General features: G+C 35.4%; 1 protein-coding gene across 1 annotated transcript in view; it reads left to right on the top strand.

Annotated features, from left to right (window-relative positions):
* The window catches only part of GRIK2 (glutamate ionotropic receptor kainate type subunit 2), a 364,539-nt gene that overhangs the window by 315,557 nt on the left and 34,282 nt on the right, over nucleotides 1-14,700 (top strand). The window contains exon 14 of the mRNA XM_065735652.1: nucleotides 14,138-14,363. Coding sequence (XP_065591724.1) covers nucleotides 14,138-14,363 — 226 coding nt within the window. The remainder of the gene's footprint in view (nucleotides 1-14,137; nucleotides 14,364-14,700) is intronic.

Here is a 14,700-nt window from a genome sequence, read left to right as displayed (position 1 = left end):
TCTATTTCTGTCAGATGACATTTATCATCTATATTTAGCCAATTACTGTAAAATGAACTAGTGATGTATAAATCCATCTGCTTTTTGACCCATGTCCTCATGAGAAGCATGTTATTTGGCACCATTTTAAGCAGTCCCAGAAGATGATCAATATTCAAATTAGCAAATAAATTGTTTCCATACTTCACCAAAAAGTTTCAGCCACTCTGTGATGTTGGGAGTTGCTGTCACTGTCACTACCTTGACTACTTTTCTTTTTGGAAAATGCAAAGAAATCACGTTGTCAGTATTTCAACACATTTCAAAACATGGCTTTCAAACTCAAAACTGGTATCTGCAGCTCTATCTGTAGGTATTAAAGGGTCACTTGAAATCATCTAACCATAGTAACACATTGACAACACTGCCATTTAGATCTGCCTAAGAAGAAAATACCATCACAGTACTAGCAGTGCAAGTATTTATTTTTGTCAAACTACATGGAAACTGGAGAAATGTAAGTGCTATGGTATCGAATGTAGAATAATTTCTATTAGTATTCTGTGCACTAATTTTTGTTGCCCTTTTTTTCCTGGAGAAAATATGGAAATTACATTTTACTGTATAACTGATGATTTTACTGACTAGCGTTAACAGAGAAAGCCCAAAATATTCATTAAGATGAATTATATACAGATACACCCAGCAGTTCAATGCACAAAATACTTTGAATCCTTAGCCATTCTGACAATCATAGAATCATAGAATATTTTGGGTTGGGGCAGACCATAGAGGTCATTCCGTTTCAACCACCCTGCTACAGGCAGGCACACCTCCCTCTAGACAGGTTGCTCAAAGTCCCATCCAGCCTGGCCATGAATCCTTCCAGGGAGGGGCCATTCACAACCTCTCTGGGCAACCTGTTCCAGTGTGTGTCACCACCCTCATAGTAAATAATTTCCTTCCGATTTCTAATGTAAACCTACCTTCTTCCAGTCTAACACCATTTTGCCTTGTCCTGTTGCTACATGCCCTTATAGAAGTCCCTCCTCAGCTTTCCTATAGACCCTCTTCAGGTACTGTAAGGTCGCTATTAAGGTCTCCTCAGAGCCTTCTCTTCTTGAGATAGCAGAGCCCCAGCTCTTTCAGCCTGTCATTGTAGGGAAAGAGCTCCAGCCCTCTGATTGTTTTCGTGACCATCCTCTGGACCTGCTCCAACAATTCCATGTCCTTCTTGTATTGGAGTCCCAGAACTGGATGCACTCCAGGTGGGATCTCACAAGAGCAGAGTAGATGGGCAGAATCAACAGACGCAACCCAGGATATTGTAGGCCTTCTGGGATGCAAATGCACACTGCTGGCTCATGTTGAATCTTTCATCAACTGACAATGCTAAACAATTGCTAATGTAATCAATTTTATAGTATTTAATGTATCACTACCAACCTATACAATATTGCTGTGATGGCACATGGATTTCAGTTGTAGCTTGTAATATGGTGTTGAATATCAGTTCCTTCTTTTGACTTTGTTTCAGAAGTCAGATGCCACAAGCTAAGTTTGATGAATTTCTTTGTTCATATAGAATCCTGTGCAACCACAAAAGTTAATGAATAACAAACTATAACTGCTCTTAACATGCAAGTATACATATGTAAATACAAATTAATATTTTGTTTAACAATACAAGTATATAAATTTTATCACTGGAAGTAGTAGAAATACCAAATAGAAAGCCTAAACAAGAGCATCTCTAGATCTCATGTGGTGTGATCTTGCTGGGTCTCAGAAAAATTTTATGCCAGACTTGTCAATATTTTAATTTTTAAGAAATATGCAAAGTTTTGATTATTTTTTTTTCTTGCCTTCATTTTTTTTTCCAAGGAAAAGCAATATGAGACCATTTCCTCTATTTTTTGCTTGCCATTCTGTCTTTTTTTCCCTATCACATAATTTTTATTTTTTTAAAAAACTTTATTCCACAATTTATTTTTCTACATTTCATTACAAGTCCTGAAATAGAAAGATTTTCTATAGGAAAGAAATCAGATTTTTTGTTTATGTCAAATATTTAGTAGGCTTAGAAACTTCCACTTCTGGATATTTTATAAAATATCTATGTAGACGATCAATATCAGACTAGTACCTTTGCAGTATTAGTTTGCCCTTCTGGAATTTGAATGTGAAATCTGAATTCACTATGTTTAGTTCACAGCTGAGGTTTCCCAACTCTTGAGAGGGGCAAAAAGAGTAAGAACTTTATTCTTAGATCCCTGTTTTTGCTAACAGACAGAAAATTATTATGAGGAGAGCAAGACTTATATTTGTATCATAGATGCACAAATTAAAAGCTGAAAATTTGAAAAAATAAGCGATCACAGTGTTTTTCATCATGATCTTTCCAAGAATTCAGAGTAACTGTCAGGAACAGAAGATCTGTATTTTGAGGTTGCAATGCTCAAACCATACTAATTGAATGCAAATCTGACTGGCCACCACACTATTGTCACAATATCCTATATCTGTTAGTACAGCCAATGTAAAATATACTCAAAATGTACATGCAGTGTCTGAGGCATGGACTCAGATGTGATCAATCCATATAGGTTTTTTTACAGGTTCTAACATCCTTATACAACTTCACAAGTTTTCTCTTTTAAGTTTTCCACCCTCCCTTACACGTCATCAAAACATTTCACCAACAGTTCGTGCATGCAAGCTCTTAACCAGAGTCATGAATTGTTCCTAGCCATGCTCTCTTCCTCCAATCAGGGTCGCTATCATGCAGCCATCATGCAGCTTACTTGACTATCTTGTTTCCTCTTCTGGAGGTGTGCTTGGTTCTTAGCTTTGCTTTCTCATGACATTTATCTTGCTCTGCAGCTACTTCTCTGAATATTCTTTCTTGTATTCCCACATGTACTCAAATTGATATTATTATTAATTATTAAATTTTGCAATTTAAAGTTCATCTAACCCATTCTTTGGGAAGATATAGTAAATCTCTACTAATATTGCAAGCTGAATCCTATTACAGGTGGAGTTTGAACAGCAGAGATTTCTGTAGTTTGTATAAGGTAGTGGAAATATAGTGCATGTTTTTCTTTTTCTTCTTTTTTTTTTCATTGATTTTGCTTCTGCTTTTCTTCTATAAGAGCTAGTGATGAACCTTCCATCCTTGGCAATTTCCAAGTACTTAATTCCCACTACTTTTGAGAGTGTCTGTCTGACAAAACTGGAATATGCCAATTAATATTATTGAAAAGTGATTCTTTCTTCATCTATCCTGGCCAGTACTTGCTTTTCTGTGTTTTCTACCATAAATTAAGCAGAGACTTTGCCGAATTTCCACAGTCTTCAGAGACTGTATTCCTTTCTCTGTTATACTGCAGTGTTTACAGTGCATATTCTCATTTATTACAGTTAACCAAACTGCATAATGTAAATAAACACATAAATTATATCCTACTTTAACTTTTTTCATGTCAGGCAAGTTCATCAGTACTGCAACTTTCTCCATCAACTTCTGAAAAGTTGGGCTGGAACTCTGTATCAGTGCTAAAACCTAGTCTAAACTAAATATTGAAACTCTGCTATTGCACATATTTTCTGTACAGATTGCCTTATGTGCTATGTTGCTTTTCTTCTTAAATGTGTTGTTCAGGAAACTACAGATGTTTCAAGATACAATTTCCAGAATTATTCCAAAACCTGACAGATTTGCTAACAAACAAGCTGTTTTTCTGATCAGTATCCTACCACTCCTCTCTACCTTTGATATGAACCACATATGGCACCAATCCTGTTTGCCTGAATTAACTCCAATTTTCTAGTGACCAAGGTCAGACAATTACAGAGAAAAACTCAGCTGTTCTTAGCCAGCACATATGGTCAAGAGTTGTTCATAATTTACTTGCTATAATGAAAAAATGCGGAATGCTAAATCCAAATCCCATTGCAGAAAACCTAAGTGGTGGCTTATGCTAATGTACAGCAGGCAAATATTGAACATGAGATATTTTATAAATAAATAATTTAAAGTATTGTTTGTTTTAAATGTTCAGTTTTTTTATTTATTTTTATTTTTATTTTTCATCTGGCAACAGATAGTAAAATTATTAATTCATGTCACTGTGATAAATTCTCGCCCCGTTATAAGCAAATATTTAAAGCAGTATTTATGAACTTTACGCTTAGTTCTAGTTTCATAGGTTATATGTATAATAAAAATAAAACCACTTATTTTGGAGAAGCAGACTGCTTCCAGTTACAGCTCAAACCACGTAGAGTTTTGTACTGCAATTTGCATCAGAAAACAGGCAGAGTGAGCAGCAGTGGATTTGCCTTTGCAGAGCATACATAATTTATTCCTTAAAAACATTTGATTTTTGATTTTCTTAATGTCTTACTCCTACTTACAAAAGGAAGAACAGTGTGAGAAATCAACACTTCAAATCTGCATAGTATTAAAAAAAAAAAAAGAACCATAGTGATATTATCTATAATTCAGTAGAGAACTGTAATCATTCTGATATAAAAGACAAGGAAGTGTTTTGTAATCCATTAGTGAACACTTGTTTCAATTGGATTCTTTTTTCTTTTCAACTATAAATTGTTTTGAATATTTAATATTTTTTTCAAAATGTTTTTTTTTTAAACAGAATGTCAGCACAATCATGAAAGAGTAAAAATGTCTTTGAGCATTGCATTTTTCATTCTTTGTAGATCCATTCTTGGCAGAAGCACCTTTCCTACCTTTCTTTCATTTGTGCTCTATGGACCATGAAAACTGCTGTTATAACGGAGAGAACACTGTATGCATTACTTTTATTGTTTTTATGCTGACCCAACAAAATCAAAACCGGCTAGTTCACTTATAGGATTTCAGGCCTCAGCAGTCCTGAAAAAATAAGGAAAAGAAAAAAGAGGGAAAAAAAGGCCAAAAATGAGGGGGGAAAAAAAGAAGAAAGAAACATCCTGATGTCAATGAAACCAGTTTGATAAAAAGGGAATTTTTTTCCACTTTTTTTTGGTGACTGAGTTAAAGTCAGGGTCAGAATTTTAGGAGGCAATAAACAAATACAAAACTGTATTTATATCATTTTTATAATTAGTGATAATATGGTCTGAAAATAATCAGAAGCTTAATTGTATTAATATAGTCTGTCTGTTGAGTGGTAAATGATGATTAAGCTGATTTAAATTTGATTTGTTATCCAATGCAGGTGGAGGAATGTGTAATGTTTTCTGTATACTTAAGACGCTAGTGATTAACACAGTACTCTCTAAAAGCTTTGCATTAACCTATAACAATATTCAAAATTGTACTGCATATATATTTATTTCAGAAGTCCTGGTAAAGGACCAGAATCCCACTGTTTCCATTTCAGAAAAACTGAACAGTTTGGAGAAATCAGAATCTATTTCAAATAACTTAGTCATGTAAAGAACTAGAATGGGTGGATTAGTGAAAGCAGGTGTAAAGTGCAGAAACAAAAAGAACAAAAAACTCAGGAAAGAAGGAAAACATCTTTGGTCTTTGAGAGACAGATATTTGAACAGTAGAAATCAGCCTTTACAAATTTTAATTTAGTGCCAATTCAAGAAAGTAATGAGGCTATTTAATTGTATTTACAATTCATTGTCATTTATGAAAGTGTTAGATAGCCTTATCTTTGGATTTCCCTGTATTTATAATGTTGAAAAATTCATAAAATGCTATTTGCATAAGGCTGTTGGCTTATTCTCTCAGCCTTAAGGTTGTCATCCTATGATTTGAGTTTTATTCAATTAATTAACATTGTTTATCTGTCTATTAATAGTATTAATCCTCTGTGTATTAGAGACATATCCCAAATGTCTTAGAACATCTGTGAGCCATAGAGGAAATGTTTGCTTTGCCTAAATTTGACAGCTATCCTCCTTCCATTCAGAATGATTTCTTGAGATACATCAGTGCTTTTGCCATTATTAACACCATCAGAAATGCATTTTTTTAGCTTATTTCAAAACTATGTAGATTTAAGGCATCTGTCAAAACAAAATGTCGAATGTACAAAAATGAATAAGGAATGAATGAATTAAATGTATTACATGGACAGTTCAGCTGGATTTTCACACTGGTATTCAGGATTGCCAAGGGGATTATGTATGAAACAATTGGTATGAGTGTACTGGAGTTTCAAAGAATTGAAGTGTGAAAAAGACTTAGAAAAACATATTTTTTCCAGATAATAATGGGCTTGTCTTTACCTTGAAGTATAAACTACACAGAAAAGATCACAATGTTTTTGTTTGTTTATTTCAAGCACAAAATGATGTGTATCTTTTCTTTTTTTCATAGGTGTCATTGCTTAACATAATAATTCTTTTTTTGATAGGTGTCATTGCTTAACATAATAATTTGATAATTATTCTAATTTGAAACAAGATCTTAGATTATTTTATTGTTTATTAGTCTATCCAGGACCTGGTTAAAGTAAGCCTTAGATATTTCCACTATTTCTCCTGGCTACATATATACCAAGGCTTAACTGTTCTCATGGTGAATACATTTTTCTCTTATATTCACACTGAATTTTCTTTCAGCCACTGCTTCTTGTACCATTACCTCTTATTGTCCCTATGCATACTAGTGAAGAAAATACCTTCAAATTCTCTTTACTCTTCTCTATAGGTAGTGAATGAAGGTGATATGCAAGCCCTCCTTTCTTTAGCTTGAACAATTCCTTTTCCTTCAATTATACTTTGTTAAGATGTCCAAACTGATGGAGGACCAAAATAGAACACAGTGTTCCTAGTATGGCCTGACAAATGTCACATGTTGTCAAATAATTCCATTTCACATTCTGTTCACTATAATCTACAGTTTGTTTTTACCACTGCAAGGGAGCATTCCTTACTACTGCTAATCATAGAATCATGGACTTGTTTGAATTGGAAGGGATCCTTGAGTCCAACTCTTCTGCAATGGACCTGTGTTTCAATAGGGACACCTACAGCTAAATCATGTTGCTCAGAGTCTCATCTAAACTGACCATGAGTGACTCAAGGTATAGGACTTCCACCACCTCTCTGGGCAACACCTTCCAATGCCTCACCACCGTTACTGTAAAAAAGCATTTTCCTTATATCCAATCTAAATCTCCCCTCTTTTAGTTTGAAACCATTTCCCCATTTCTCACAACAAACCCTGCTAAAGTGCCTGCACCTTCTATTTTACAGCTCCCCTTTAGATACTGAGAGGCTGCTCTCAGATCTTCCCCAAGCCTTCTCTTCTCCAAGCTGAATAGTCTCAGATCTCTCAGCCTATCCTCAGAGGGGAGGTGTTTCATCCATTGGATAATTTTTGTGGCTCTCCTCTGGACATTCTCCAGCAGCTCCATGTCTCTCATGTACTGAGCACTCCACACCTGGATGCAGTACTTCAGTGTAGGTCTCACCAGTGCAAAGTAGAATCACCTCCCCCAGCTTGCTGTTGGTGTGTTGTAAGGACACATTGCTGACTGATGTCCAGCCTGCCATCCACCAGTAACCTCCAACTCCTTTTCAGCAGGGATGTGCTCTATCCTTATAATCACAAGCTGCTACTGGTAGTGGAGAATGCCATGACCTAGGTGCAAGACTTTGCATTTGCCTTCATTGGACCTCATGAGAATAACCCTTGCCCACTGTCCACTTGAATCCACAAGTCCTTTTGAGACAAGACACATTCTTGCCAATCAGTTTCCAAACCTGCAGCAAAGCTTGGCATTACTTTAGATTTTATGTTTATCTTTGTTCAGTGTCACGCAATTCTTGTTGTCTTAATTTTCTAGCCTCTTGAGAACTCTCTGCATAGTAGCTCTTTCTTGCTGTGTACTTCTACTACTAAAAAATTTTGTGAGAATGCTTTCAGTATAGTCTTCCAAACTGTTTATAAAGATACTGAACAGTATCAGATCAAGTTCAGACCTGTGAGACTGTACACTCTGTGTTTTACAGAAGGTATAAGAATAAACATTCTTTCAGACTTGAATGAAATCATGAATCCAGTAACTTAAAAAAAAGTTATTTGTGTCCACTGACAATGCAGAGCTCCAGAAAACAAAATCCACAGGTACTATAGGCCCTGTCAGACATAGGAAATTTTGTGGTAGTTCTGTGACTCTGCCATTTTATTTCTTGATGTAATGTCTTGGTTTAATTCACGTGCAATGGATAGTGGTTCCATAAAAAGCATAAGAATTGGGCTTCTGACTTATTTATTTGGTATTTAATATTATTTACATTTAAACTTTCTTTTACTGTTCCTTTTGTGTTAAAATACTGCAAGGTTTTTAGCAAAGGTCATGGTACACTACATCCAAATGCTTTTAGAAGACAATAAATAAGTTACATGCCATCATTAAAACAAATATCTCCATTAATATATCAATAATAAGGCATTCTACACAGTTCTTTATAGAAAATGGTCAGAAGTTGCCTGGCACATTTTTACTATGTAATTGTCCAATCTTGTCTTGTATCATGAAGTATACTTCCCTGACCTTTGATCCTTGTTTGTTTTGGCATTCACCCAGCATCTTGATATTTTTCTATTGTCATGCTACAGTATCACTGCTCAGATATTTGTCTTTCATAGGTAGTACTTCAGGGCACAGTATTAACATATTCCTGATAATGATTGTCCTGTTTCTAGCCTCACGTATATGCTTAGCATCAGACTAAAGTCTTTGCCTTACCTCCTTCTGTGTTCCCTGGCATGCACAGTTATATTCCACTAGTCTTTGATTTAATAACACTGAGAATTTTCACTGGAAGTATACTCTGAATGTCACTACAATTTTATGCAGCAGGTAAATAAGCTTCTTGATTTGTTTAACCTTTTAATGTCTGACTTCTATGTTAGTTCTCCTTTTTTAATTCAGTGAAATTCAGATGTTGCAAGGCATAGGCAGCTTTCTTACTATTCTTTATTGTTTTCAGCATTACTGAGGGAAAAAAAGCATGATAAATTATGTCATCACACGTTGTCTTATGCAGACATAATTCTCAGTTGATTTTGCATTAAATTGGATTTTGAGGCAGTGATTTCCAGTTAGATTACACAAAATGGTGAAGTAACTTAGAGAGAATAATACACTTCCTTGATGGAGTGTGTAAGTTGATTAACCAGTCTGAATTGTACACAATAAAAGATAGAAAAATAATGTATAAATCACGGCATCTGCTTTTATCAATATGAATGACACAGTCATAGTCACTAGAAGCAAAATGTACATATCTCCATAGTTTAATGTCAAATGGGCTCCTGATGCTTTGATTGTTCCAGCTTCTTGAGTTTAGATAGTTGAGCTGGCTGAGTAATTTTCCAAACACAGAGGAAAACTATTTGTGATTGTATTTTACTGAATCAAATGTTTTATTTTTTTTTCTAAAATACTTATTCTATGTTATGCATAAAACAGATCTCCTAACTTCTATTGTTTTTGCAAGAATTTCTAAACACTAGTTTGATTGTAGTGGTCACAAGTAGATGGGCTGTTTACTTTGACATCATTTCAGTTCTGCCTTTAGGGATGGTAGAACCATAGCATGGTAGATATCTTGCATAGGAAAGGATCATGAGTATCATCAAATCCAACTCCTGACTTTAAACAGGACCACTAAAAATTCAAACCATACTTCTGAGAATGTTGTCCAAATTCTTCTTGAAATCTGTCAGACTTGAACACTACTCTGGGCAGCATGTTCCAGGGCCTGACCACTCACTGATGTAAAACCTTTTCCTTACATCCAACCTGACCCTCTCCTGAGGCAGCTACATGCTGTTTCCTTAGATCCTGTCACTGTCACTAGAAAGAAGAGTTCAGTCCCTGACCATCTGCTCTTCTCATGAGGAAGCTGTAGGCTGTCATGAGGCCTCCTCAGACTCTTCTTCTCTGGGCTAGTAACAAGCCAAGTGACCTCAGCCACCCCTCATGCACCTTTTACTACAGACCATTCACAATCTTTGTAGCCCTCCTGTGGATGTTCTCTAATAGTTTTATGTTTTATACTGCAATGCCCAAACATGTATACAGTGCTTGAGGGGAAGCCACACCAGCTCAGAGCATAGCGAGACAATCCTTTCTCTTGCGTGATTGGCAGTTTTGTGTCTCATGCGTCACAGAATATGATTGGCCCTTTTGGCTGCCAGGGCATATGCAGACTTAGATTCAACTTGCTATCAACAAGAACCCACCCTCTTGTCTCCTAGTCTGTACATGTATAACTTGCCCCATCCCAGATGCAGAATCCAGCATTTGCTCTTCTAAAACTTTGTGTCGTTGGTGACTGTCCAGCCCTCTAATTTGTCACAATCTCTTTTCAAGGCCTGTCTACACTCAAGAGAGTCATCAGCTTCTCTCAATTTAGTGTCATCCGCAAACTTACTTAATATATCTTCAAGTCCTGCATTCAAGTCACTGATGAAAACACTGAAGAGAACTGGCCCTAAAGTGGAGCTATGTGGAACTCTACTAATGACTAGTTGCCAGCCTGTTGTGAGCTCATTTACTATGACCCTTTGACCCTGACCTTACAGTCAACTATTCAACCATCAAGTTATAGATGTATTCTGAACATTCTGTCCAGAAGGATACTTTGAGAATCAGCACTAAAAGCTTTGCTGAAATCCAAAAAGAATACATCAACTGGCTTCCCAGGGTTACCTAGGTGGGTAACCTGTTAATAAAAGTAGTCTGAGTTACTTTAACAAGGACTTCTCCTTGTGATCCTGTGTTGACTCTGGCCAATGTGTGCCTTCAGGGGTATTTCATTATGTCCCAGAATTATGTTCTCCATAATTTTATCTGACACAAGTGATACTGACAGTACTGTATCTTTCTTGCCATTCTTGAAAACTTAGATAATATTTGACAGCTTCCAGTTCACTAGGACCTCTCCAGATTCCAAAAATTGTTGAAAAATATTTAAGAGAGGTGTCATGATGACATAATCCAGCTCTTTGAGTACTCTTGGATTAATCCTATCAGGCCACATAGACTTTTATACATTCAGCTTGAACAGCAAATCCTACACAATTTCAGGGCTGGCTGGGAGTTTATCATTACTGCAGGTACGGTTCTCCAACTCAGTACTCTAAGAGTCTTCAAACCCAACATCAGTGTTGAAGAAAGAAGGAAATAAGGCATTAAACATCTCTGCTTTGTCTGTGCTCCTATTTGTGATGTGATCATTCCCCTCAAGAAATAGATCAATGTTACCTTTGGTACTTTGTTAACATATTTTAAAAAGCCCTTTTTATTTCCCCCACGGTAATGGCCAGCTTCAACTCTAATCGTGTTTTGGCTGCTATAATTTTCTCAGTACAGTGGCAAGTAGTATCTCTGTATGTTGCCTCTCTTCCTCTGGACATATTTATTTTTGCTCTGCATATGCTCCATAAGATTCCTGCTCAGCCAAGCCAAGCTCCAACTACTTGACTTCTGACATTTTGGAATTGCCTCTTCCTGTGTTCTTAAGAGGTTGTACTTAAAAAGTTACATGCATTGATATATCCCAATGCATATAAAAGCAATTTCGCAAGGGACTTCGCTAACCAACTTACTAAGCAATCTGAAGTCTGATCTTAGTTCTTTAATTAATTGGTGTCATAATCCTGGCTGGATGGCCTATAGTAAACTCCCACAACTACTTATGTTTTATTTGGTTGACCCTTGATCTCAACAGTGTAATTAGAACTGTGAGTACTGTACAGGTATAGCCACTCTCAACATTATTAGCCTTGCTTTTCCCTGCTGAAGAGCCTATAACCATATATCATGACACAATTGTCAAAGGACTCTTCGTGCCAGGTTTTGCTTACACTAATGATGTTGTAGCTCTGAAACTGACAAGAATTCTAGCTCCTCTTGTTTGTGCTGTGAGCACTGATGTAAAAACATTTTAAACGTGTTCCATTGTAACCAGCACCTCCTGGAGCAGACTGAAGGATTTCACTAGCAGGAAGTCCCTCAAATTTCTGTGAACATAGAAAGTGGTCCAAAGACATTGTGGAGTTTTGCTTACATGATAAAAAAGAGATGATCATACCTTTTCTATCACCCTTGATAGCTTCACCATTGAGAGCCATATGCTCAATTTTTTAGGCTTCATGTTATCTTTTTTTATTATTATTATTATTATAGCAAGCATACTACTATGTAGATGTTTTCTTTGATTTTATTTTGATTGCAACTTCTATTCCTTCTTTTTCAGAAGCCTCATCCTAATTTATAAAGTTAGTCATCATAATGAACTCATCCAGGCCTTCAGAGAATGCAGTCTTTTTTTCACATGCTTTTGTAGAGAGTAAATGTACTCTTTGCTAACATACTTTTATCCTGGTAATGATTTTTGCAACAGAAGTGCAGAAATACTTATGTATGTTCACTCTTACTAATCTTACTTTATTTTGCATTATGGCTCTCACATGATTTTTTTTCCCTCAACATGCATCAGCAACATATTTAACAGTTTACCCAAATTGTTTTCTCTGCAAATTTCTCATACTACTTAGATTATTTATGTTAGCTTAAATGCTTGTTTTGGGTAATGGAATAAATATTGTATTTCAAAAAAATGAGATGATAATAAAGAGAAAATTTACAAATATTGGAAAACACTTATTTTCCATTCTTTCTGTATTACATAGTAACGCAGAGCTGATGTGCATTGCTTAAAGTATTTTATACCGCAAACAGTGTAGTATTAAGAGCTTCACAGAATTATTTGATTGTGAAAACAAACCCTATGAAGAGAGACCATATCTGTTTGGTTTTCTTAATTCTATGCATTCACAGCATGTTCTGAAGAAAAATTGATTTCCCCTTTCATTGTTATTAAAACCTTTACAGTCATTCACATAAAATTCAGTACAGGAATAATGTGTTCATGCAGAGTTCTAGAAGTCTTCTGTTTTGTTAGCACTGACACTAGAGTTAGTTCAAATGCTTGTTTTGCTAAGTCCTCAGGCAGATTGAAATAAGTCTTGGATTGTGTCCCAGCAGGGGGACAAAGTTGTCTTTTTTTTTTTTTCTAAATAAATATTCTTTTCATTCCACATATACTACTAATTCTCCTTTGGGCAGAATTTATGACCGCCAGTCAGTGGAACTTCAGAAAGGCTTGTAGTGTCAATCTTTGGCTAGTATTTCCACCAGAGATTGTGACAAAGTTATGTTTAAAGCTGACATTAATAGATGAAAGATGCCTGAAAGAGCCTGATTATACCAGTTTTCATACTGTATCACTAAATTTTATTTTCTATGTAAGATGTAACATTAATCAAGATTTTCTAATACATCTGAGTTCAAAACATTATTAAGCGTATGGTGACAAATTTAATATTAAATGATCAATTGTTCTAATGCCTTCATTTTATCTAGCATTTATCATTATCTATTACACAGTACTTTACACAAGTGAGGGAAGGTAATATATTTGTGGGTTTTTTTGTTTGTTTTTGTTTGCTTTTTGAAGCTGATGTGTAAAGAAAGGGAGAAGCTCCTCTATAGCTGTGCAGCAGCAATTTGTACCAAATTATTGTCTCCTTTGTCTCTCTCTCACCCATAACACAATAGTACACTACATTCAGGGAATATTACAGCAATAGATACATATTCAACTTTAGGACTTTTAGCTATTAATTTTGTAACAGCAAGTTAATATGACTAGAGAGTGGTAAATTTTATATTTGTTGCCTTCTCCCTCATGACTGTTTCTCTCCATGCATTGCCATCTGTAAGTGTAGGAGAATTTCAAATGTACCAGAATACAAGAGATTTTCCTATGAAACTCACCAGCACTGTTGATGAACTTGGCTATAATAAAATCCTTACTGACTTTTCACTTTAAATACTTTTAGGCCTTCACTCTGCACAAATAAAAACATGTACAGAATGAAAACCAGATTAACTATAAATATAATGCTCATATAATGCTTGAAAATGTGTCCATCTGCTTTGTTTTCCAAAGATGAGATGATATATATAGGCACTCTTACATTTGCTGTTATAAAACCCAGCACGTGTAGTAAAATATGATAAGAGAATAATGTGTAATTTTTAAATTTGTATTCAGTCTTAAAAGTGTTTTATCTTTATTACTGTTTCATCTAATATTTGTCTTTCAGAAATCCAAAATCTCCACTTATGATAAGATGTGGGCCTTCATGAGTAGCAGGAGGCAGTCAGTACTTGTCAAAAGCAATGAAGAAGGCATCCAGCGTGTGCTTACCTCTGATTATGCATTTTTAATGGAGTCGACAACCATTGAGTTTGTCACACAGCGGAACTGTAATCTAACACAGATTGGAGGCCTGATAGACTCAAAAGGTTATGGTGTGGGAACTCCCATGGGTAGGTTATATGTCAATTACTTGATCTCTTTTCATTATTTTTTGTTGCTTTATTAGAAAAGCTCCAATATACTGTTGCTTTCTGCATGTAACTAGCATTTCTCTCATTCTCTTTTTCCTATCTAAAAAATCCCCCATATTTTAGAAACATTTATGGATTGAATTTCATTATCTAAATAGAAAAAAAGTTATTTAGAAGAAATTGGCCACTTTCATATGATATTTCTCTTATCTGATTCCTTCCATATGCTCAAAACCAACAAAATCATCTTCCACAGCTCTGATATTTTTCAGCATTTTTTAAATGTTGATCTCACTCTTTAGAGAATGAAGTACTA

Source organism: Cyrtonyx montezumae, unplaced genomic scaffold (genome assembly GCF_038088225.1).
Source record: "Cyrtonyx montezumae isolate F1298 unplaced genomic scaffold, pur_monq_1.0 scaffold_0, whole genome shotgun sequence".
NCBI classification, from domain to species: domain Eukaryota; kingdom Metazoa; phylum Chordata; class Aves; order Galliformes; family Odontophoridae; genus Cyrtonyx; species Cyrtonyx montezumae.
Note: the sequence above shows the minus strand (reverse complement) of the source record. Positions and strands in the feature narration are given on the sequence as shown.